The 22787-nt window shown below is 37.0% G+C and overlaps 1 protein-coding gene across 1 annotated transcript in view; it reads left to right on the top strand.

The window, feature by feature from the left end:
- AKT3 (AKT serine/threonine kinase 3) overlaps nt 1-22787 on the top strand; it is a 236777-nt gene that overhangs the window by 171126 nt on the left and 42864 nt on the right. The window contains exons 7-9 of the mRNA XM_040967991.1: nt 991-1056; nt 2270-2338; nt 21567-21689. Of these exons, the coding sequence (XP_040823925.1) occupies nt 991-1056; nt 2270-2338; nt 21567-21689 (258 nt within the window). The remainder of the gene's footprint in view (nt 1-990; nt 1057-2269; nt 2339-21566; nt 21690-22787) is intronic.

A 22787-nucleotide genomic window follows, 5' to 3' on the forward strand; every position in this document is an offset into this window, starting at 1 on the left:
CTGTGGCTTGGGAAATCAGAGGAGAACGGCCCAAAGCCTTGCGACCCTGCATCCGTATGGGAGACCTGGAAGAAGCTCCTGGCTCCTGGCACCTGGCTTCTGGCTTTGGATCGGCCTAGTTCCAGCTGTTGCTGCCTCTTGGGGAGTGAACCATCAAATGGAAGATCTTCCTCTCTGTCTCTCTTCCTCTCTATCTGTCTTTTCAATAAAAATGAATAAATCTTTTTTTAAAGGTGGGAAAATCCCCATGTGGAAGACCTGGCTGAGTTTCAGGCTCCTGACTGTTCTGGCCAGCCCTAGCTGTTGCAAGCAGTTAGAAAGTGAACCAGGGGATAGAAAGTTGGTTTTCTGTCTGTGTGTCTTGTCTTTCAAATATATTTATACAAAATTTTAAAAGATATATTAATAAAAACATGCTTTTATGTATTTTGTTCCTGTCTATCCCTAAAATATTTGAGTTTTAAAATAAGTTTTACTTCTTTATTTCCCCCCCTTTTAGCAATTTTTTCTTTGTAAGTACAGATTTACAGATTTGATCTTTATTGGAATATATCTGTCTTGATACATTTTATTACACACATGGAATTACTAACTACCTATGTCCTGGTTGATTTAGCTGAGAAGGCATTCCCTTGAGAGGGAAAATCATCCTATTTAACATTCTGTGCCTGTGATAAGGTTGTTTTGGGTTTGGTGGTTTTTTTGTTTTTGTTTTTGTTTTTTTTTTTTGGTCTTTGTATATTTCTGACATACTTTGGGTATTGACATACTTTGGGTGTGAGAACATTTATATGAATTTTACCTTACTGTCATCTAATTAAATTAATTTAATTTTTGGTAGCTTATTCCTGCTTTGCATGTGTTTGTGTGTGTGTGTGTGTAAGATCTGTCTGTCTGCAGGCATAGTCTCATGTACTTTTGGAGAAAATGAAATTTGTATATTACTAGTGCTGAGAGCATGCATTAAAGGTTTGCCTGTTTCTTTTGCAGGATGAAGTGGCACACACTTTAACAGAAAGCAGAGTATTAAAGAACACTAGACATCCCTTTTTAACAGTAAGTGCAAAGAAGAGAAACATTACAGACATAATACTTAAATTTAGTGAATCTGTAATAGAAACCATGAAAAATAGTTTTAAATACATTGTTAGACTGTATGGATTAAGTTTGTAGTATGTATGCATTTATAATTCCTTCTGTTATTTACATCCATGAATTTTTTGAAACAATGTTTTTACTTTTACACCCATGAATTTCATGATTATTAAAGCAAAGTTCCATAAGGCACATAAATTACCTATGGCATTTTAAAGAAACCTGAAAAAATAATAGCGTTGGAGAAGTTTCTAAGTTTTAAATTTAATGATTTTATTTTTTTTTTGTTTGTTGGCTTCTGGTTGATACTCGTGATGAAGCAGTACTATCTTGAAATATAAAAGAAATCACTAAAATACATTTCACCAAATGAGGCTGCTTTTAAAGAGAGTACTTTATACTACAGTAATACTGAGAATATTGATACAGGAGAAATATGGTAGGTTTTCTTCACTTAGCACAGTATAAACTATGATTTGTATACTTTTATTGATTATTTTGACACAACCTGATTTTTAAAGTCCTATTCTTAGATTCTTTAAAATGGAGGGATAGTTTACAGCATTTATTTATTTTCCTGGTTCTGTGAAACACAGCAGCTATACTTTTGAAAGTAGAGATTTTTAATGGTTTAGAAATTTTTTAAATTGATCATTTGAAAGGTATTGCTAAGTATTAAAACAAACTTAGTTTGTTACATTGTCCATTGTAATAAGATGCTATTTGTTACCTTTTTGCAGCCTGTAAAGATAGGTACACTGAGTGTGTCAGGTTGGGATTTGTTGTACAACCGGTATCCAAAAAATGCTGTTGAAACTGTAGTGGAAACATTATAACAGTTGATGTCCTAAAAAGCCTTCACTAGTGTAATTTTGGGGACACTTTGCGTTGCATGGATAAGGACTTTGGGGGCCTAGTAAAATGAACAGAGCTCATCACAATCACTAAGTTTATATGCACTGAAAATTTTAATTTCAACTTTTTGCCTAGTAATACCTGTAGCTTATCTAAACAAAATTTGTTTTCTCTTTCCTGTAAACTGTTACTTGTAGATTCTTAAAGAACAGTAACAATTCATGTAATCAGTTATGCTTGAAAGTTTCTGAATATTCTGTTTTTGATATTGTAAGACTATAGGATTATATTAAAGACATTTTTTCTTTTTTATTTCAAGTCCTTGAAATATTCCTTCCAGACAAAAGACCGTTTGTGTTTTGTGATGGAATATGTTAACGGGGGAGAGGTGAGTCAAGAAATACATCTGCATTTGCGTGGGAGTAGCTTCATTAGTTTTAATAACATTATTTCAGGTATAAATTATAATATAGCTAGTCTCTGCTTCTTGATAGGAATTTGTCTTCGTTGTATTACTTAGTAACTTCTGGTGAAATGTAGTTAATGTTCCTATACAAATACCTTTATTTCTAGAAAGTATAATTGTATTCTTTTTTACTATATTTTTAAATGTGAAAGGTTTTGCCACAAGTATGATTTTTGATATCATGTTATTGAGTTTTGGAATATAGTATTTACAGTGTTCATGCTTAGGGAGGCTTCCTGTGACACTGGGAGAGATCATTTTACCTGTGTTAAACTCAGACGAGCATCAGTGTTCAGGTACCCTGTAGCCAATTTTTCTCATCTCCCGCACAGTAGAGTAACCAGAGCCACATTGAAAGGATCTTGTCTTTCTGGAGAGAAACTCGGGCATGGTGGCAGTACATTTTGCTTTTTCATTTGTTACTTGTCCTTTCTCCTTCCTGTTTTTGATCTTAGTCTATGTGATGAAGGATTGAAACTTATTAACTTGAAATTATTCTTATTTTCAAAAAAATATTCTCTATAGGATATTCTTCTATAGAATTTGTAGGAATTCACTGCAATACTTAATTCTGACATTTGGTGAACGTGTCTTGAGTGGCTAGTTTTTATCAAAATCTGTAACTTATTCTTGCTATGAGGAAGTTCATGATTTCTCTTATCACCACATTACAGATTAGAATAGACTGTGGAGGATGTAAGTGTTAATCCGTTGATAAAGTGCTTTAGCACTAATTTAGCCTTATACTAGACTCCGTGAGGGGTACTGAGTTAAGAAGATTTCTCAGGTGCTGGTTGAACATAGAACAAGAAGAGTCTGTTCTGTTGTTATTACTGACCAGAAGTGACCCATTTGTGTGGGACCTGGATGTGTGAGAGAATATGAAAAAGAAGCTTGTTACAGAACTGTAGTGTGGGTCGATGCAAGCAACTGGTTGGATGTGGTGACAGCAGAGGAAAGATTCAAACCTGGCTTGGTTTAGAAAAAGGGAGAAATCACGAATGTGAAGTTAGGAATAATTTGTTTAAGTTAAGATGATAAACTTCGTTTTGAAATTATTTTTTCTAATGTTCTAAGAAAATATGTATTTGGAAATATCAAAAAAGGAATTAGTAGGCAGGATTGTGGACAGATTTTGGAACTTTTTCCATAAAGATGAGGATTGAAGATATGGAAATGAAACTGATACTAGTAAAAGTTCTACCAAAATGAACCATGTAGCCATTCTAGGACTCAGCAGTTTCATTTCCAGAATTTTTTTTAAAAAGATTTGTTTATTTTTATTGGAAAGGCATATTTACAGAATGAAGGAGAGACAGGAAAATCTTCCATCAGCTGGTTCACTCTACAAATGGTTACAACAGCCAGAGTTGAGCTGACCCGAAGTCAGGAGCCAGGAATTCCCTCTAGGTCTACCTGGAGCTCCCTCCAGGAACCGAACCTTTAGATCATCCACTACTGCTTTCCCAGGCCACAAACAAGGAGCTAGATGGGAAATAGAGCAGCCAGGACTCAAACCAATACCCACATGTGAGTGCTGTGGTGCTTGCAGGTGAAAGATTAGCCAATTGGACCATCGTGTTGGCTCCTTCACTTCTAGGAATTTATCCTGCAAGTAAACCAATACTCTACAAAATGACATATGGATAGAGATTTTCATTGCTGCATCCTAACACCTTAAATGAGCATTCAGTGAGAAGACTGATTAAATAGTGTTATAGCCTGCAGTCCACTCTATTAAAAATAATGAAGCAGTTCAGTATGAGCTGTAGGAAAGCAAGGTGCATTCTATGAAGCATACTCTCATTGTATGAGAAGACCGTAAAATCACATATGTTTATGCATGAGTATGTTTGTTTATGCAGTGAGTATCTCTGGAATGACTGACTGACTATTAGAACTTGACTTTGGGATGATAAACTGAGTGGGTCAGGACAGGTTGGGAGGGAACTCACCTTTCACTTGTGTGTTCTTGTGCAGCTTTTGTATTTTTGCCATACACATATATTTTAATTGAAATGTCCTTCATAACTGAAAACAAACAAATGGATCAATGACTAGACAGGGTAAAAATAATATGATGAAAATGATCAACTAAAGATAAAAATTCATAGAAATACTCTTAAATGTCTTGTTTTTAATGTAATATCATGTATACATCTATTATAACATCTGTCACACTGTTTTAAAATTACTTTCTTGAATATTTGCACATCCTTCTTACTTAGCTTCATAAGGGGCTTGTCCAATGGCTACCCTCAACTCATATGTGGCACATACTAGATGCTTAACAAGGATTTATTGAGTTATTTGAGTAAATAAAAGAAACAACCAATTTTCTCAGAAACTGTGGATAAGCAAAATTAACAAAGTATCAAGAGAAAATTACTGACAAATAGGAAAAAGCCTAGAAAATGATAAGCCGCATTAACTTGGAAAGATACCTGAAAGTGTATATTTGGAAGAGGATGTCTTCAAGTTTTTTTATAAAATACATTTGACCTTCTGTGTGAGGCACTGTGGTGGATACTGTGAGTCATACAGTACACTGATCTTAACCTCAGAGTTTGTAATCTATTAGGGATGATAAGAAACATAAACTATACAAAATATAAGGTGGAAATGATCACTTGTATTGAGAGAAGGGAGACTTTTGCAGGGGGAGGAAGGAATGCCTTGCCACAGGGAGCTAGCTGGCTTCTACCATGTGATTCTAAATCTGCAGTGTTTATGATATTAATTAATGATTGTTGAAAAAATTTTACACACAAAAACAGGTTTTCAGACTAACCAGATGGTTTCCTTTAGCATTAAATAGCAGTTAAATTTTACATTATTTCTCCTGTTTGGCATGTAGTTGTCTTTTTTTCCCCCCAGAATTTCTGTTTTTGAATTGAGCTATAGATAACTAAGTTTACTTTAAATTTGAGTTAAATTTGGCTATTTAATGTTTTGCAGCAGGTAAACAGATTCCATACAGATAAATGCATTCCATGATATGTATTTTCACAGTGCACAGATAATAATTATTGGGTTGCCCTATATGGAGTATTATTTGTCTATTTCAGCAAAATGGAATATTTATGCATATAAATTCAAATTTTTGTTTTAGATTATGAAATATACTTCAGATATATATGTCTTAGAACATACAGTGTTATTTTACTTATTCAGTTATCATTGCCAGGGAGGAAATCTATGTTCAGCATAGGTTAAATTGTGATGAGATTAAATTTGGCTTTGTCATGTAGTTCCTTTTTGCACATTGTACTCCGGAATGGTTCCTGGAAATAAAGAAAACACAGTAGAGAATATAATGAACATAACTGGTATGTTGTTGAGGGAGAGGGTAAAGAAAGCTCTAGGCTTCTGTAGACCATGTACACTGGCACTTCTGTATTCTCCATGCCTTACCCACTGCACCAATCTGTGTGGTGACTAGGAGACTTAGAGAGCCGCTGTCCATAAGCAGTAAGCTCTGAAGGCAGCATTCTCACATCTTTTCGTGTCCAGTTTTTACACAGCTTGGGCTTCTTTAGTATACTCATGGAGATGGCTAGTCTGCTTTTTCTTCAATTTGTGCTTATTGCTCACTGATTCTTAATTAGCATTAATGTTGTTTTAACCTATGTTCTGAAATAGTTAACTTGAGGCATAAATATAGCAGTTGAAACATTTCGGTGTTTTGATTTTCTTCGCATGTGCAACTATCTGCCCTTCCTTCACCCTGGTAGGTGGCACAGGAGTTTAGCATATTTATTGTGATGCTGAACTCTCCAGTGGTATTTAAAGACATGTGGTTTAATGAAGTGGATTGTGAGAGAAATATTAACTGTGAGAAATCAACACTGGCCTCAAGCAGGCATACCAACACAATGGAATTGCATATAGTTTATATCCAAAGACATGTACACATCCAGCAATATATAGCCCAGATAGCTAGGTAGAATTAAGTAGCATTTAAATGCCATTCTAGGGTAAGGGATTGAGGAGTGATGGGGGAAGGTTGATTATTGGGTACTAAGTTACAGCTAGATAGAAATAAGATATTGTGGGATTCTTGTAGATAATATGCTGTGTATTTCTGCATTTAAAAAAAAAGAAGGCTCCAAAAGAAAGAAAAAAGCTAAAAGAGGGTTTCATTGTTGTCAGTATAAAGAATTACTATATGTTTGAGGCAGTGGATGAGTTTATCATAACTGGATGGTATAGCTATCTGTACATGTATGGATACTTCTCATGGTACCACAGGTATTTATTTCTTTTCTGTTGAAATTTGTTTAAATTAAAAAAAAAAAAACACTGTCATTCTACCTATTCTACCTGATAAGTACATTCACAAAGTGATCTCAATATAAAAGAAATAACTTTGTTCTTCTTTTGTTCCATGCCAGCTCCTGGTTAGCATTTGTAAAGCTTATGAAGTATGAATTCTGGAGCTTAAAATGTAGTTTCATTTTTAAAACTTATTATTTTATGATACAGTTCCATAGGCTCTGGGATTTTTCCTCCCACCTCCCCCAGTGCGCTTCATCCTACTGATTTCCTCTGTTATTACAATGGTACAATTCTTCATAAATAGTCATAAGTCCATCTTTCTGCTATGTAAGTGTATCCTGACATTGTAGGTATGGACAATGGCAGAGAGTCCAACATCCCATTATCAAGATACATTTCACAGTTTCATTGGGAGTTCATTTTTTATTTGGAAGAAGAGAAACTGCATTGTATTTTCACATCTGTATGTGGTAGTCTTTACTACACAGTTACTATACATCCCTTTAAATGAAAAGCCATAAAACAAAATCAAGAACAAGAAGAAAATAGAAAATTTACAACAATGTGAACTTAAAAAACAAGCTACTGGGTGACTAGTGTGCTGCTGAAAAAATGAAAAACTCAAAAGCTTTATTGAAGAAAACAGTGCTACTGTATGACCTGTGTGTCAATGAAAAAATTAATAAGAAAAAGCTTTTTAAAAGAAATGAAAAAAGAAAGATATCAAAATCCATGAAATAAGCAAAAACAGCATTGGAAAGTACATTTATAACATCAGGTACTTACAAAATATCAAGATATCTCAAGTAAATGATCTAATACTGCATCTCAAGGACTTATTAAAAAGAAAAAATGAACAGGAAGCAAGAAATGATAAAAATAACAAAACTAAATGGAATTGAAACAAAAAACCTGTACAAATTACAGCAAAAAAGCGCCAGTTTTTAAGAAGATGAGCAAAACAAAATTATAGCTAGACCAACAAAGAAAAACAAGAGAAAAACCAAGTAAAATTACAGACAAAAGAGAAAACATCATAAGAGACTAGTAAGGCAATCTTTTCTTGATGAATGTATGCTTTAGTCATTCATCTCTTAATATTTTTCATATTGAAGTCTATATTTTATAAAAATGGGCTATTCTATCTCATTTTTCTTTTTCATTAGCCTGGAATAATTTTTTCCATCCTTTCGTTTCAGTTCCCGCATATCTTTGTTGGTGAGATGTGTCTCCTGTTGGCAACAGATAAATGGGTTTTGTTCTATGACCTTTGATTGGTGAATTTAAATCATTTATATTCAGGGTTAATATCGATAGATGGTAATGTGGTCCTGTCATTTTAACCATGGGTTATTCATTATTTGAGTTAGTCTTTTTTTGTTGTTTTATTGGGGCGTTATCCACATTTTGGTAGGTGCTACTGTTTTTCTTTGTCAGTAGAACATCTTTAAGTATTATTTGTATGGTTGGTCCTGGAAGAGGTAAATTCTTTGTGTAGAATAATTTTATTTCATTTTCAAAGGCAAAGGAAAGCTTTGCTGGGTGAGTTTTTGGGGCTGACAGTTTTTTCCTTTTAGAATCTGGAATGTGTCAATCCATTCTCTTCTGGTCCATAGAGTTTCCTCTAAGAAATCAGCTGTGAGTCTGACTGGGGGTGGGTTTTTTAAAAAAAGATTTATTTTTATTACAAAGTCAGATATACAAAGAGGAGGAGGAGGAAAGACAGAGAGGAAGATCTTCATCCGATGATTCACTCCCCAAGTGAACGCAACAGCCGATGCTATGCCGATCCGAAGCCAGGATCCAGGAACTTCTTCCAGGTCTTCCATGCGGGTGCAGGGTCCCAAGGCTTTGGGCTGTCCTCAACTGCTTTCCCAGGCCACAGGCAGGGAGCTGGATGGGAAGTGGAACTGCCGGGATTAGAACCAGTGCTGATATGGGATCCCAGGCGTGTTCAAGGCGAGGACTTTAGCTTCTAGGACACAGCGCTGGGCCCAATTGATTTTTTTCATGTGCATATTTAAGGATCTTTTCCCCATGTTCAGCTAAAGAGAGCTTGATTATTGTGTTTCATGGCAAAGATCACTTTTTGTCAACCCTATTGGGAGTTCTGTGGCCCTCCCATATTTTGTTTCCAAATTCTTTGTCCAGATTAGGGAATTTTTCCATTATTATTCCATTGAATACATTTTTAAACCCAGCTTCTTTTTCTGTGCCTTCTGGAACTCCTGTGATTCTTACATTTGCCCTTTTAATAGTGTCCCTTAATTCTTTTTTTTTTTTTTTTTTTTGGTGTCCCTTAATTCTTGAATATTTTCTTCCTTGACTCAGTTCTTCTTCAGCTTTTTTTAACCGCCTCCTCGCCCGCCCCGTGTTGAAGAAAATGTCTTTCAAGTCTGAGTGCTCTGGTATGAGATGGGGTAGTGAAGACCCCACTAGGAACTCACTTGTTTGCAGAAATGCCATTTGGATTGAGACTTGATGGCAGAGTACAGGGCGGAGGATCTGGACAAAAAGATTGTGCAGTGGCACTGATGAGAAAACCCTGTGGAGAGTGAGACAGGTGGAGACACACAGCAATAGCTGCGTTGCATTTTCCCAAGGCAGGATGGGACGCCTCCCACTTCCAGACCTGGGAGGACAGCTGGATAAAGACCTTGTTCTCATGTCATTCAGATTAGGCCATTGCAAAAGATGCTTAGGAAATGGAATGGAATGAGTTGTACAATTATACTTTCAAATTAACAAGGACCTGGATAAAAATAATAGAAAGATGATAGGCTTTGGAGCTAGCTGATCTTAGTTTGAATTTCAATCTTGCCATAAAATCTGGAGATATTTCTTCTAGGCTGTAATGCCCTTAACACTCAGAGCTAAGCATGTTTATTGTTTTTATGGTATTAGTATCAAGCATATTGCATAAGTATCCTGGATAAAGACATGTTTCATAATAGATTTAAATATTTTAAAATAATTTGAGATTTTTGACCTTTTAAAAGGATGTAGTATTCTGTTCTCCAGATGAAGAATCTATTAACATTTAACGAGTAGGAGTGTGCAGTCTTTTTTATAACCATGTTGATATCTTTTTAGTGAAATTTTTATAAAAGATTTATTTTATTTATTTGAAAAGAACAGTGACAGAGAAGAAGAGGGAGAGACAGAGAGATCTTCGAATATTGGTTCACTCTCCAGGTAGCTGTAATATCTAGGGCTGGGAAGGCCTGAGCCTGGAGCTTCAGCCTAGTCTCCTACAATATAAGCTGCTAATGTCACAGGCAGTAGCTTAACCCCTGAGCCTCAGTGCTAGTCCTATTATAATGAAATATCTAATTATGAGTTATTTTAATTATGGAAATCTATTAGAATGTGAAATTATTTTCTAGTTTTTTGTATTCAGTGTGTTATTACATTTTTATAAGGTGACTTTTTGGTTTTTTTTTACTCTCATTGTTTGAAAGAGTGATGGAAAAGAGGGACAGAAAGTTCCCACTGCAGCCAGGGCTGGACCAGGACAAAGCCAGGCACCTGGACCTCCATTCCAAGTCTCCTATGTGGATGGCAGGGTCCTTAGCATTGGGAATCTTCTGCAGCCTTTTCCAGCATGAGCTGCATCAGTAGTGGGACAGCTAGGACATGAACCAGTGTCCATATGGGATGCTACCATTGCAAGCCGTGACCTGATTAATCTGCAGTACCATGATGCAGACCCCATTATCGTTAACATATTTTATATTTAATTGCATTATTAAGACAAGACATCCTTATAGTTTCTCTTTTTTGCTATCCTTTTGAAACAACTTTGCTTTATTTTCCATTTATTTTTCTGTGTATAATGCACAGAGATCGAGAGCAGATTGTGAGAAGGATATGCACCATCCAGAATATGATTCATATTAATCACTCTGTGAAGTATAAGAATATTTGATTCAGGGGCCTAGCACTTTGGCTCAATTGACTAAATCCTCACCTTACAAGTCCTGGGATCTATATGGGTGCTGGTTTGTGTCTGGGTTGCTCTGTTTCCTATTCAGCTTCCTGCCTGTGGCCTGGGAAAGCAGCATAGATGGCACAAGTTCTTGGACTCTGAACTCACTTGGCAGACCTTGGAAGAAGTTCCTGGCTCCTGGCTTCAGGTTGGCTGAGCTTTGCCCATTGCAGCCATTTGGGGAGTGAGCTAGTGGATGGAAAATCTTTCTTTCTCTCCTTCTCCCTGTCAATTTGATCTGCTGTTCCAAGAAAAAAAAATACATTTTTAAAAAGAAAAAAATATTTGATTCTATGAAAGTATTCTGACGTTTATGTTATAGTGTTAAGTGCTACTGTTTCAGTTCTGTAGTATAGTATTTTTGATTAGCTTTCCTCTGTGTGAGCTAGAGTCAGTGTTCTTAGGGATTTTTATGTACTGAAGAGATGTGTTACTCAGCTTCGTTGTACAGGCAAGTCTTATTGCTTAGCTAATTACTTATTTTTGGGACGCTCTGATTTTAAGCTAAGTCAGTATTATGTTTATGAATCTAATTGTTGAAATTGAGAACTATATTATTAAACATAATTTGTTATTCTCTAGACAGCCAGTCTTTCTGTTTCAGAGGGATATTACAAAGTTATTTAGGTACTGGTTGTAAGAAAAAAAAAGATAATTGACTTTAAAACCTTGAATTACAGTGATAGTCAGAACATTTTAAATTCCTAGTCTTCAGTTTCTTTTGGCAAGCTTTTTACACTACAGATACAACTACTATTCAAAATACCATCTATTTAAATAAGCATTCTGGGTTTGTGATGAAGTGGAGAATATATTTAGTAGCTTGAGATAATCTATTTACATAAATATTCCTATATCATAACTAAGCACAACACAGAAAAAAATAAGTATTTAGTCTTTTCCTAAAGGGTATTTCTAAATGTATCCTTTCTTCTTGAGCAACAAACATTTTTTTTAAGCAAAAGCAATGTCCTTAACTTATTGTGCATGGCTTTTTTGTGTGTGTATAATAAAGCACTTACCTTCAAAAACTTCACACTTGAGCTTAGCTAAAATACCAAGAGGCAAAACAAAAGTTAAGCCTAATTTTCCTCACCAAAAGTTTCTTGGGAAGCAGTTTTCAAATTTATTCATTGAAGTATACATTTATCAGGCTCATAATATTTGCTCTGACTTATTGTGCTAAAGATGCAGAGTGCTTGCCTAGTCTCTTTCCCTGTGCCTCGATGAGTAAATTGGCAGAGCTTGACTGCAAGAGCAAATGCCTACCCTACAAGGGATTATATCTCAAATAGCTGCTTTATTCTTGATCTGTGTCATTTTCTGAGACTACTACTATTCAGTGATTATCTTTCTAGTTATGTTAGTTATTTTAAATTCTTTTTTTATGTTTCATCACTTTACTGGATGTCAGGGACACCTGTGCTTGGGATTTCTCTTCCTGAGTGGTGTTCCTGAAAGTCTCCTAGGCAGATGGAGGCCACGTCGTTGTCCTCGGCTCTTGCAGGGATTGTGGTCCAGCACTGCCTATAATCCAGGATCTGACAGTGTTTCTGTCAAATACTTATTCCAGTTTTCACTTTCTTTTGATTTATATCATGATTTCCATTGCCCAGCAATTGAAGCTCAGTCTTGTGGACTTTTTATTCATATTTTCTAGTTTTTAAAATTCAGTTTCATATTTTTTAGCTTTTAATTACATACAATTCAATTTGTTTTTGTGTTACATATAGTTATTCTTTACTGTAATTGGAAGGCTATTTTCACATTGTTTTCATTATATATATGTATTCAAACTATTTTTACGTAGAAAATAGCTTTTATGTTTCTTTTTTTATAAAAGGACATGTAGGTCTGGCGTGGTAGGCTAGTGACTAATGTGCTTGCATTGCATGCGCCAGGATCCCATATGGGTGCTGGTGCATATCTTGGCTGCTCCATTTCTCTTCCAACTCCCTGCTTGTGACCTGAGAAGGCAGTGGAAGACAGCCCAAATCCTTGGGTCCCTGCACCCATGTGCCACACCTACAACAAGCTCCTGGCTCCTGACTCTTGGCTTCTTCTGTCCAGCTCGGCTTCAGATCAGCTCTGCTCCAACCATTGCAGCCGCTTGGGGAGAGGACCAGCAGCTGGAAGATCTCTGTCTTTAGTCTCTGTAAATCTGACTTTCCAGTAAAAATAAATAAATCTTTTTTAAAGGACATGTGTAAAAAAGTAATTGTTATTGCACTTAAAACTATATCTTGCCAGTTTTTTCATTTTTGCAAAAGTTTTATTTGTTTATGTACTGACCACTAGTATGTAAAGATGCTTGTCTTACCACTTTGGCGATGCTATTTCTTGAAGTTTAAACATGTCTAATTTATGTTTTTATCTCTACTACATTGATATTTTAGTTGGCATGCTTTCATATTCTAGACTAATTTATATTATGCTTATGTTAATTGTATGCTTTACCCAATTTTTTGAATGTTGTATTCATTTGAAGTGTTCAGTTTTATTTCCATTTTTGCTATCTGTGAAGTTTTAATTCTAGTTTTTCATTTGTGATTTGTTCCATTTCCTGTGTCCTTGGAAAATCTTTATTCTGATATCATTTTTCAGGTCTTCCCTCCACAGTTGGGGAGCAGATTTCATATGATATTTCAAAACAGACACGCACATACACACAATATGATATTCAAATCAGTGTAAGCAGACCTTTCTCTTCCAGCATTTCTTTGTGATAAGACTATCAAAATTTCTTGTAATTTTTTTGAATTTTTTTATTACATATTTGAAAGAGAAAGGACACTGAGAGAGAACGTCCTTCTGCTGATTCACTCCCCAAACGCTTACAGCACCCAGCAAGGTTGTAGTAGGTGCTAGCTGTGAGCCTATAACTGATTCCCAATGTGCAGTGGGGGTGGTAGAGCTCCAGGTAAGAGCTATCACCTACTGCCTCTCAGGGTGCCTGTTGAGAGGAAACCGGCGTTGAACTGACCACTGGAATTAGCACTTGAACATGCAATGTTAACATCCCATTAAATATTTATGCCTAATGCCCATCCTTTTTTAGTAATGTTTTTTTTTTTCCCTCCTGAATGATAGAATTTCAGAACTTCTCCTGTCTTACAGATCAACTCTTCCCCATCTCTACCTCCCAGGTTTTTACTGGTTTCATGCTTTATATTTAACTACTAAACTCATAAAATTACTTTTTTTTAATTAATTGCATTGCATTATGTGACACAGTGTTATGGGCACTGGGATTCCCCCCACCCCTCCCCGAACCCTCTCCCCATGGTGGATTTCTCCACCTTGCTGCATTACCACAGTTCAAATTCAGTTGAGGTTCTTTCATTGGAAGTATTTACCAAGCATAAAGTCCAGCATCTTATTATCCTAGTGGGTTCAACGATTTCTTGGTGAGACCATCTCTGGTCTGAAGGTAAACCCGGCAAAGTATTGTCCCAATCCATTAAAAGCCCCAACATAGCATCAACAACCATTTACAACTCTATGGCATTAATTGACATGGTATTGATTAACAGTATGTTAATAGGAAAATGCAGGTTCTTAACTACATCCTGTGACTTCTTCATAGACATTTCAATTTTTGGTTTATATTCAACCGGATTCCATACTCCTCAAAATGGCTATAGATTACTATTCAGCTGTCTCGTCTATTTTTATTTTATTATTTAGCTGTTTATAGTGTTGAAGCATGATTTTGCTGAACTTAGTTGTTTTTCGAATGGTCTGAACTGGCTTATAACTCTAGCAAGACATGTGTCATCAGTTTAGGTACAGAACATTTTTTTTAGGAGGGGTGTGCGGAGAAATCCCCAGTACCCCAGTGAGGCATAACTAATCTTTGTGTCCTACCTAGTGAGGTATGAGTGAATCCCCGTTGACCATTTCCTGTCTGATTCTAAGCTTTCCTTGTTGTTGTCTGTCCATTCTAGGTTTTTTTCTTTGTTTGTATGTTTGTTCGTTTGTTTTGAGGGGTTTCTGGAGTGATCCTAGTGGTCATCGCGAGAGAGGGTGGGGACCCAGAGCCGGAGCTAGGTGAGGACCAGAGAAAGCTTGCCTCCCTAGTCCCGAAGGAGGTTTATTATTCTTCTGTTTCTGTGGACTGCTCAGGGTTCCTGGTTGTTGTTCTGATGATGCTGGTTTCTGCACGGCAGAGTTTGGACTTCTTCCATCCCCTTGGAGCCTCTAGATGGGGGTGGGTGACCTCACAGTTCTCGGCCTCTGAAGGCACTCCTATTCCCCATGGTCATATATTCCATGGAATACTACTCAGCTATTGAAAAAAATGAAATGCAGTTTTTTGTGGCCAAATGGGCCCAACTGGAATCCATTATGCTAAGAGAAATGAACCAATCACAAAAAGTTAAATACCACATGTTTGCCTTAATTTGAGATGAAAAGTTGTTAATCTGGAAAATAATACCTGTATATTGTAATGTTATTGCAATCTCTGGCAGCCTGTATCCAATGCAGTAAGATAATGCGTTGTAATCTATAAAACAACAATTAATGTGAGTCAGAATGCTTGTGATCTACATCAAAGAACTGTAAAAGCTAAAACACTCTTAATATGTTATGTTACTCCATAATGAGGAGAGAATGCAGAGAAATCTTCCATCTCCCTAAAAAGTGTGAGGAAGACGTGAAATATAGCCTATCAGGATCAAATCTGGTAACTCACAGACAACAGATTCGAATCTGCACTAGACAATAGTAAAGCTACACAGGCATAAGGGGGGAATCGGGAGCAACCCTAAAAGCCTCTTAACAGGAGGTCATGCGTATGGAGCAGGGAGGAGACCCCAGAGTGGAGCGGGTGGACAGGAGGAGGCTGGTATCCCAACCCTGAAGACTCCCACATCCTCACCAAGGACTATCAGTACAGACACCAAGGACTACATCCCAAAATTACTTTGTTTTTACATCAAGTGAAATTGAATTTTGTTGATCTCCTGAGTGAAGCATATAGCACCATTTGTGAATTGTTTATTTCTTCTGTATGTGATCAGGCAGAGACAGGTTCTTGCCTATTGTGTGTGTGTCAGTGGGAAAATGAATGTAATGGTTTAAGTGGTATACAGAAATGAATTATTTTTCATACAAGGTCTTGTGACCAATAGCTAGGCTGTTTCTGTAACAAAGAGTTAGCAAATTTTATAAAGTTCACCTTCAGAGAAGCTGCACATGCATACTTCTTAGGGAAGTTACTGGAAATAATTTGTTTGTGTTTATGTTTGTACCCAGTTCCATCTATATTGTAGCCTTACTTTATTTTTCAATTTCTTTTGGTAGTAATGAAAACATTATGGAGTGTATTGCACCACCATCTTTGGTTCAGCAATATCTTGGCTCTGTTACTTGTGCTCTTCAAAGAGATTGCCCACCATTTCCGTCTTTGCTTCGCATTCTTTTCTCACCCCACTTAAATACACCATCTCTTCCCTGAATGATGACACATGACCCAGCACCTACATCCAATAAATATTCCTTTCTTCTTGAAATTACCATTTTCTTTTTACAATGGTTTTTATCAATATAAACAACAACATTTCACATGACTCATAACTTCGGTTCTTACAATATGGTGAGATTTTCCTTTCTCCCTTCTTCACCCTGCCTCCTCCTCTTCTTCCCTCCATCCTTTCTTTCTTGCCTCTTTCCTTTTTGAAATAACATTTTTAAATTCATTTTATAGACAGAGGCTTAATACTCCACTAGAGTTTAATATGCAAAATAAACAAAAAACACTGCTCAGCAGTAATGCAGACAGGGCTATAAATAGTAATGCAATTCTAAAATTTTCTTCCATATATTAGCTACCACAAATCAGAAAAAATGTGATGTTTGTCTTTAGCCTCTGGCTTCTTTCATTAAATATAATGATTTCCATTTGCATCCATTTTGTGGCAAAATAAAGATTGTGGTTGTACGCTACATTTCTTTATTCACTCTTAAGTTGGTGGACATTTGGGTCAACTTCCTATCTTAACTACTGTGAATTGAGCTGTTATAAACATCTCTTTCACTTCTTTTGGGTATATTTCTGGGCGTGGAATGGCTGGGTCATATGTTAAATCTAATTTCAGATTTCTTAGAATTCTCCAGTTTACTTTCCTACCAACAGTATACTAGGATACCTTTTCTTCACTTTTTCACTAGCATTTGTTGTTTTTTGACTCTGGAATTATAGCCATTCTAACTGGGGTGATGTGATAAATCTTTCTGGTGGTGATTTTTTTTTTAAGATTTATTGATTTTTGTTTGAAAGCATAGAATTAGAAAGAGATCTTGCAAATGCTGACCTACTCCCCAAATGGTTGCAGTGGCCAAAACTGGGCTGTTCTGCAGCTGGAAGCCAGGAGCTCAAATTTCTTTTTGCTTTATATTCTGTCATTGCCCAGAATGTATATTGCTGTTTTTCTACATGTGTTTGCTACTTGTGTTTGCTTGCTATTAGTTTTTGTAATGAATGCTTTCTATAAACTTGTAGTAATTTGCCTACTGTATAATAGTACCATGCCAGCTATTGTTACAAAACTTGAGTAATCATTTGTAGTCTTCCCTTGAATTCCTCCCCCCACCCCAGTTTATTTAAAAGGTAAGGAAATCACAGAACCACACTCAGGGATGCAGTGGGCCAAGAGGGGAAAGGTGAGAGAGAGATGTTTCCTTCATCTTTACCCACTGGGAGAGAAAGAACACCGTCTTCATTGGTTGTCTTCTCATGAGCCTAGGAGGGGGAGTGGTTATACAATGCCACCCTCCAGTCACAGGTGAAGGGGAATACAACTTGGGAAAGGAGTCAGTTGATTGACAACTAGGCAAACAGTGTTACACAAGGTGGGAGAGGTAAGACTTTCAATTGGAGAATCTAAGCTTGTTCCATTTCATTCCTTCCTGAGATTTTCAATTCTTGTTCTTAAGAATTGCTGAAGGATCTAGTTTTATTTTATCCTCTGTAGTTAGCATTCTGCTGATTAGGGGTGTAGGGTTTGCATGTTCCAGCTTAGATATCTCTCCCTGTCTCATCTAATGGTGCTGATTAGGGGTGTAGGGCTTGCGTGTTCCAGCCTAGATATCTCTCCCTATCTCATCTAATGGATTTATCTCAGGAGCCATAGAACATATAGCTGGTGCCCATGGCTTTGTCCCCCATATTGTTATCATCACTCTGAGAGATCACTGGCCTTTTCTTGTCTTTTAAAGTGGCATCCACGGGCCAGCTCCAGCCCCAGGCACCCTCCTTGCCAGGCTAGACAGTCATATTGCCCAGGTATCTCTGGCCTGAGGGGCCCCATCAGGGACCCCAGCTAGCCTTTGCGGTTGGCTCCAGCTTCAGACCTCCTCCTTATTTGGCTGGGCAACCACCCCTGCTAATACTGCTCAGGCCATGGGCCTCCTCCAGGCACTCTAGCATGTACACTGGGGCTGTGGCTTCAGGTCCCCTCCCTGCTGGCTAACCATTGGCTACCATGCACAGCTCCAGCCTCAGGCCCTTTCACAGTATGACATGGGCTCTGGGCCGACTGCCAGGCCCAGAAAAGGAAAGGGAAGGGAGAATCCATGTGATTTCAAGTTGTGAAAAACTTCGTTTAAAAAACAAATGTAGGACCTGACATGGTGGCCTAGCAACTAAGGCACTCGCCTTGAACACGCCGGGATCCCATATGGGCGCCTGCAGCTCCACTTACCATCCATCTCCCTGCTTGTGACCTGGGAAAGTAGTCGAAGACAGTTCAAGGTCTTGGTTCCTACACCCACGTGGGAGACCTGGAAAAAGTTACTGGCTGCTGGCTTTGGATTGGCTCAGCACCGGCTGTTGTGGACACTTGGGGAGTGAGTCATCGGATGGAGGATCTTCCTCTCTGTCTCTCCTCCTCTCTGTATGTCTCATACTTCGCAATAAAAATAAATAAATCTTTTTAAAAATGTAGAGGAACTATTACCTTATTTCTGAAGTCTCCCTAGGTCATTGTACTATAGATTACTCTTTGCCACCAAAGCACATTTAGTATCTGAATTTCAAAATTATGAAATGGGGCCAGTGTGGTGGCACACTGAGTTTGGTTGCTCTGTTTCCTACCCATCTTTGTGCTGATACAGCTGAGAGGGCAGCAGGAGATGGCCCAGGGATATGGGACCTTACCACCCAAGTAGGAAACCAGAATGGAGTTACTGGGCCCTGGCATTGGTCTGGTCTAGCTTGGCTGTTGTAGCTGTTTAGGTAGTCAGCCATCATCTGGGAACTCTGTGTTCATCTCTATGTTGCTCTGCCTTTCAAAAACAAAACTTTACAAAAATTATTACAGCACTCTTTATTTTTAAAAATCTGTATGTTTCCTTAATTAGGTTAGAATTTGTTGGTGGCATAGATTGTTTTTTTAAAGCTCATTATTGAAGTATAATTATTTAAAAATTATAAATGTAAAGTATATGATTTAATGAGCTTGAAGATTAATGTACAATCACAGTACCATTATCACAATCAGTGCTGTACATCTAAGAATTTTTTAGTTTTAATCATGTGGACCCAGTGCTAGGCCTAGTGCTTAAGAAGTCCCCCTTTGATATCAAATTGCGTGGGTTCATTCCCAGCTCCAGCTCCTCATCCCATCTTCTTGCAAGTGTTGACTATGAGAGGAAGCAAGTTACAGCTCAGGCGTTTGGATTCTTGTAACCCATGAGACCTGAATTGAGTTCTTCCCTGGCTACTGATTTCATCCCAGTCCTTACAGGCATTTAGGAAGTGGTATTGTTGGAGAATTCTTTCTGTCTCTCAAACAAATAAATATATATATATTTTTTAAAGTATTATTATAGCTCCTCTTTTTCAGTGCCCAGTATAGTGACTTTAAAAATAATTAATGCTTACTAAAATGAATAAAAAATTCAAAAGTTGGTTCAAAGCCAAGGTAAAAACCTGGAAGGACTGTCCAGACAGGAGTAAAATTAGGAAATCTGTGTTACCACAGCATAAGAATATAGATTTAGAAAGAGAGAAAGAAAATGGGGGGAGGGAATGTGAGAGAAGGGGTGGTTGATGTCTTGAGCTCTGGAATAGCAGTGAAGAGTACAGACTGTAAATAGGCTGTTGGATTTGGTGATTAAGTTGTTGGTCATCTCAAGAATAAGTTTCATAAGTACCAAGGGTAGACATCAGATGGCAGCATTTTGAGAAATAAATAGAATTCTTCTCAAATATATTTTTTAGCTGATACTTTTATGGAAATTGGCTGACAGACAAATTGAACATATATGATCTAAATAAAGATCTAGACTCCTGAATATATTATGTTATATTTAGGGAGACTCCATATCTTTTGTAAAGTGGGTTAGTGATTTGTAGGCTTAACATTTTTTTAAGAAAATTTAAATACATAATTATTTTCATCCCATTAAAAGACTACCAGAGCTCTTAACAAAAGAATCATAGTGATTCCTTCATCAAAATTACTGATAGTCACTATAAAACATGGCAAAAATCAATCAATAGCTATCTTTTTGAGTGATCTTACTGATGGTACATGCACTTTCTACTTTCCTGTTCCTGTTTAGTTGGTAATATGTAAAATTTTTTCATATAATTAATGTTGTATCAGGCTTTTTTGACACTAGATATGATATTCAGTTCTTCTCTCTCTCTAGCCTGTGCCAGTTGGTAATGCATAGTTTATCTTAAAGGAGTAGCAGAGTGTTGAATATGAAAGGGGAAGAAGGAAGCTTTGGGGAGCCTGTTTTATATTACCTACAACTATGATTTGTTGTGTGCAGAACAGATCTTGATAAAATAGAATTTTTACCAATTTTATGGGAGTGTTCAGAGTCAGTGATCCGGTGAAGACTCCATTTCTTTTATCACATTCATGTGTTAGCTGCTTCCCGTGATGCCTGGTGGTATACTGCTCCACAAACAATATTTCATTGGTTTTGGCAAATTTCTTTTTACGGTGAATTAATACAACCGAGATTGATGATCAGTTCGTAGTGACTGGAGCCTGCTCCTTCTTCACATATTGTTGAACTCAAGAGATGAGATTTGGAGTTTCTTAAAAGAAGAGCTGCCTAAATGAAATGCTGTGCTTTGTCTCAGTACACATAGGAGACTTTAAGAGTTTTTCGAAAATTTGTGCTTTTAGTTCCTTTTTTTTCATGAACTTTTTGAAGCCCATTCATTCAATGAGATACCTTTTGTGTAGGTAACTAGGAAATGGATGGGCTTATGGTTTAAATTTTTTATGAGAAAAAGTTGGCATTGTGATCAGTTCTTGAAAATATAAGGAATATACATTGAGAACTATGTAGACATATGGAAGTTTCTCAGTTCATGTTTTGCATTATTAAAACAAGTTGGGAACTTCTTACAGAAAATGGTGATTCAAACTTTCAAAATATTTCTGGAGATATCAACAGTTACGGACTAAAACATGTTCATATAAATCAATTAGTTTTTCCTTTGAAATCAGTTGTAAATTAATTTAGTAATAAGATTACATCTCTGCTTGTGTTCATTTATTTTAATAATGTCTCAGCCCCTCATCTTTGCAAGAGTGAACCAACAGTAGAATGAGGAGAAAATGCAATCTGATGATGCATCCTTTTTTCCTCTGGTAACTGAAGGTTAAATGGGTGGCAAGCTGAATGCCTTAAACAAGATTGGTATATTGATTAAAACGCTGATTTAACAGCTCGCAGTTTCCCCTTGGAAACCTGGGAAAGATAAGCCAGCTGCTGTCTAAGAGTGCTCAGTGTCCACTGAGAGTACACTATCTATCATCACAATATGGTGATGAGAGGTGTTTTATGTTTGTGTTAATTTCCCCCACTAAATCAGTAATTATTACAATCCTGTCCCTGCTGTTTACCCTGCAGCTGTTTTTCCATTTGTCGAGAGAGCGGGTGTTCTCTGAGGACCGCACACGTTTCTACGGTGCAGAAATTGTCTCTGCCTTGGACTATCTACATTCCGGCAAGATTGTGTACCGTGATCTCAAGGTAAAAAAAAAAGTAATCAAAATTTATTTTTACAGAGACTATAGGGACGAACACGAAGTAATTACAAAGTTACACAGTTTTGACAAAAGCAACCGTAGTTGGAAAGATATCAGTTTATTTAAAACTCCAGTTCACTGTCTTTGGCAAGAAATTTCATTAATACACAGTTCCTTTATGTTTGAGTTTTTAATGTGCTTGAAACATGATCTTTTCTATAGTAGTATCATTTTTCTGTAAATACAATAATCAGAGAAATGTTAAATAGCTGATTAAAAGTCAGCTAGCTTCACAGGTAATGTTTAAAAATGTTTCTGTATTATAGCCTAAAATTAAATGATGACTTATGAAGAAACTTTTATAATAAGACTACAAAAAATATTCCATTCTTGATTGTCATGGGTTTAAATAGCTGAACCATTATAATAGAGCCTTTTGGTAGTTTAAGATTCCATTTATAAAAACATTAGGTTAGTTTTGTTGATAATAATGTTTTGAGTTTTTAGTGTTTTCGTGCAGAGCCTCCTCAGCTGCCCAGGATTGGCTAACCCATCCAGGTCAGGCAACGAATGATTTGCCTCTGCTGCCCGCACCATTTCTGTTGCAGTGCTTCCACCACTTTGGGTGGAAAGCAGGCATAGCCACTGTGTAACTGAATGCATTTTGCTGTGCTCCAGTCAAACTTTACTTTAAAAACAGGCAGTGAGCCTGATTTTACCCAGAGACCACAGTATTGCTGATTCCTGGTATGGTTTGTACAAGATAGATGTGTAAGTCTAGTGACACTCTTAGGAATTTGTTAGAAACATTAAGGGAATTTGTATCATAATGCAGTTTGAACAAATTCTAAGTGTAATAGTTTTGTGTCCTTAAGGAATACATCATGGGCTGTGCACAGTGGCCTAGTAGCTAAATCCTCGACTTGCAGGCACCAAGATCCCAAATGGGCACTGGTTCATGTCCTGGCTGCTCCACTTCTCATTCAGCTTCTTGATTGTGGCCTGGGAAAGCAGTAGAGGATGGCATTGGGACCCAGCATCTGCGTGCGAGTCCCAACAGAAGCTCCTAGCCTTAGATTGGCTCAGCTCTGGCTGTTGTGGT

Source organism: Ochotona curzoniae, unplaced genomic scaffold (assembly GCF_017591425.1).
Source record: "Ochotona curzoniae isolate NIBS_2020 unplaced genomic scaffold, NIBS_Ocur_1.0 scaffold_4683, whole genome shotgun sequence".
In the NCBI taxonomy this organism is placed as follows: Eukaryota; Metazoa; Chordata; class Mammalia; order Lagomorpha; family Ochotonidae; genus Ochotona; species Ochotona curzoniae.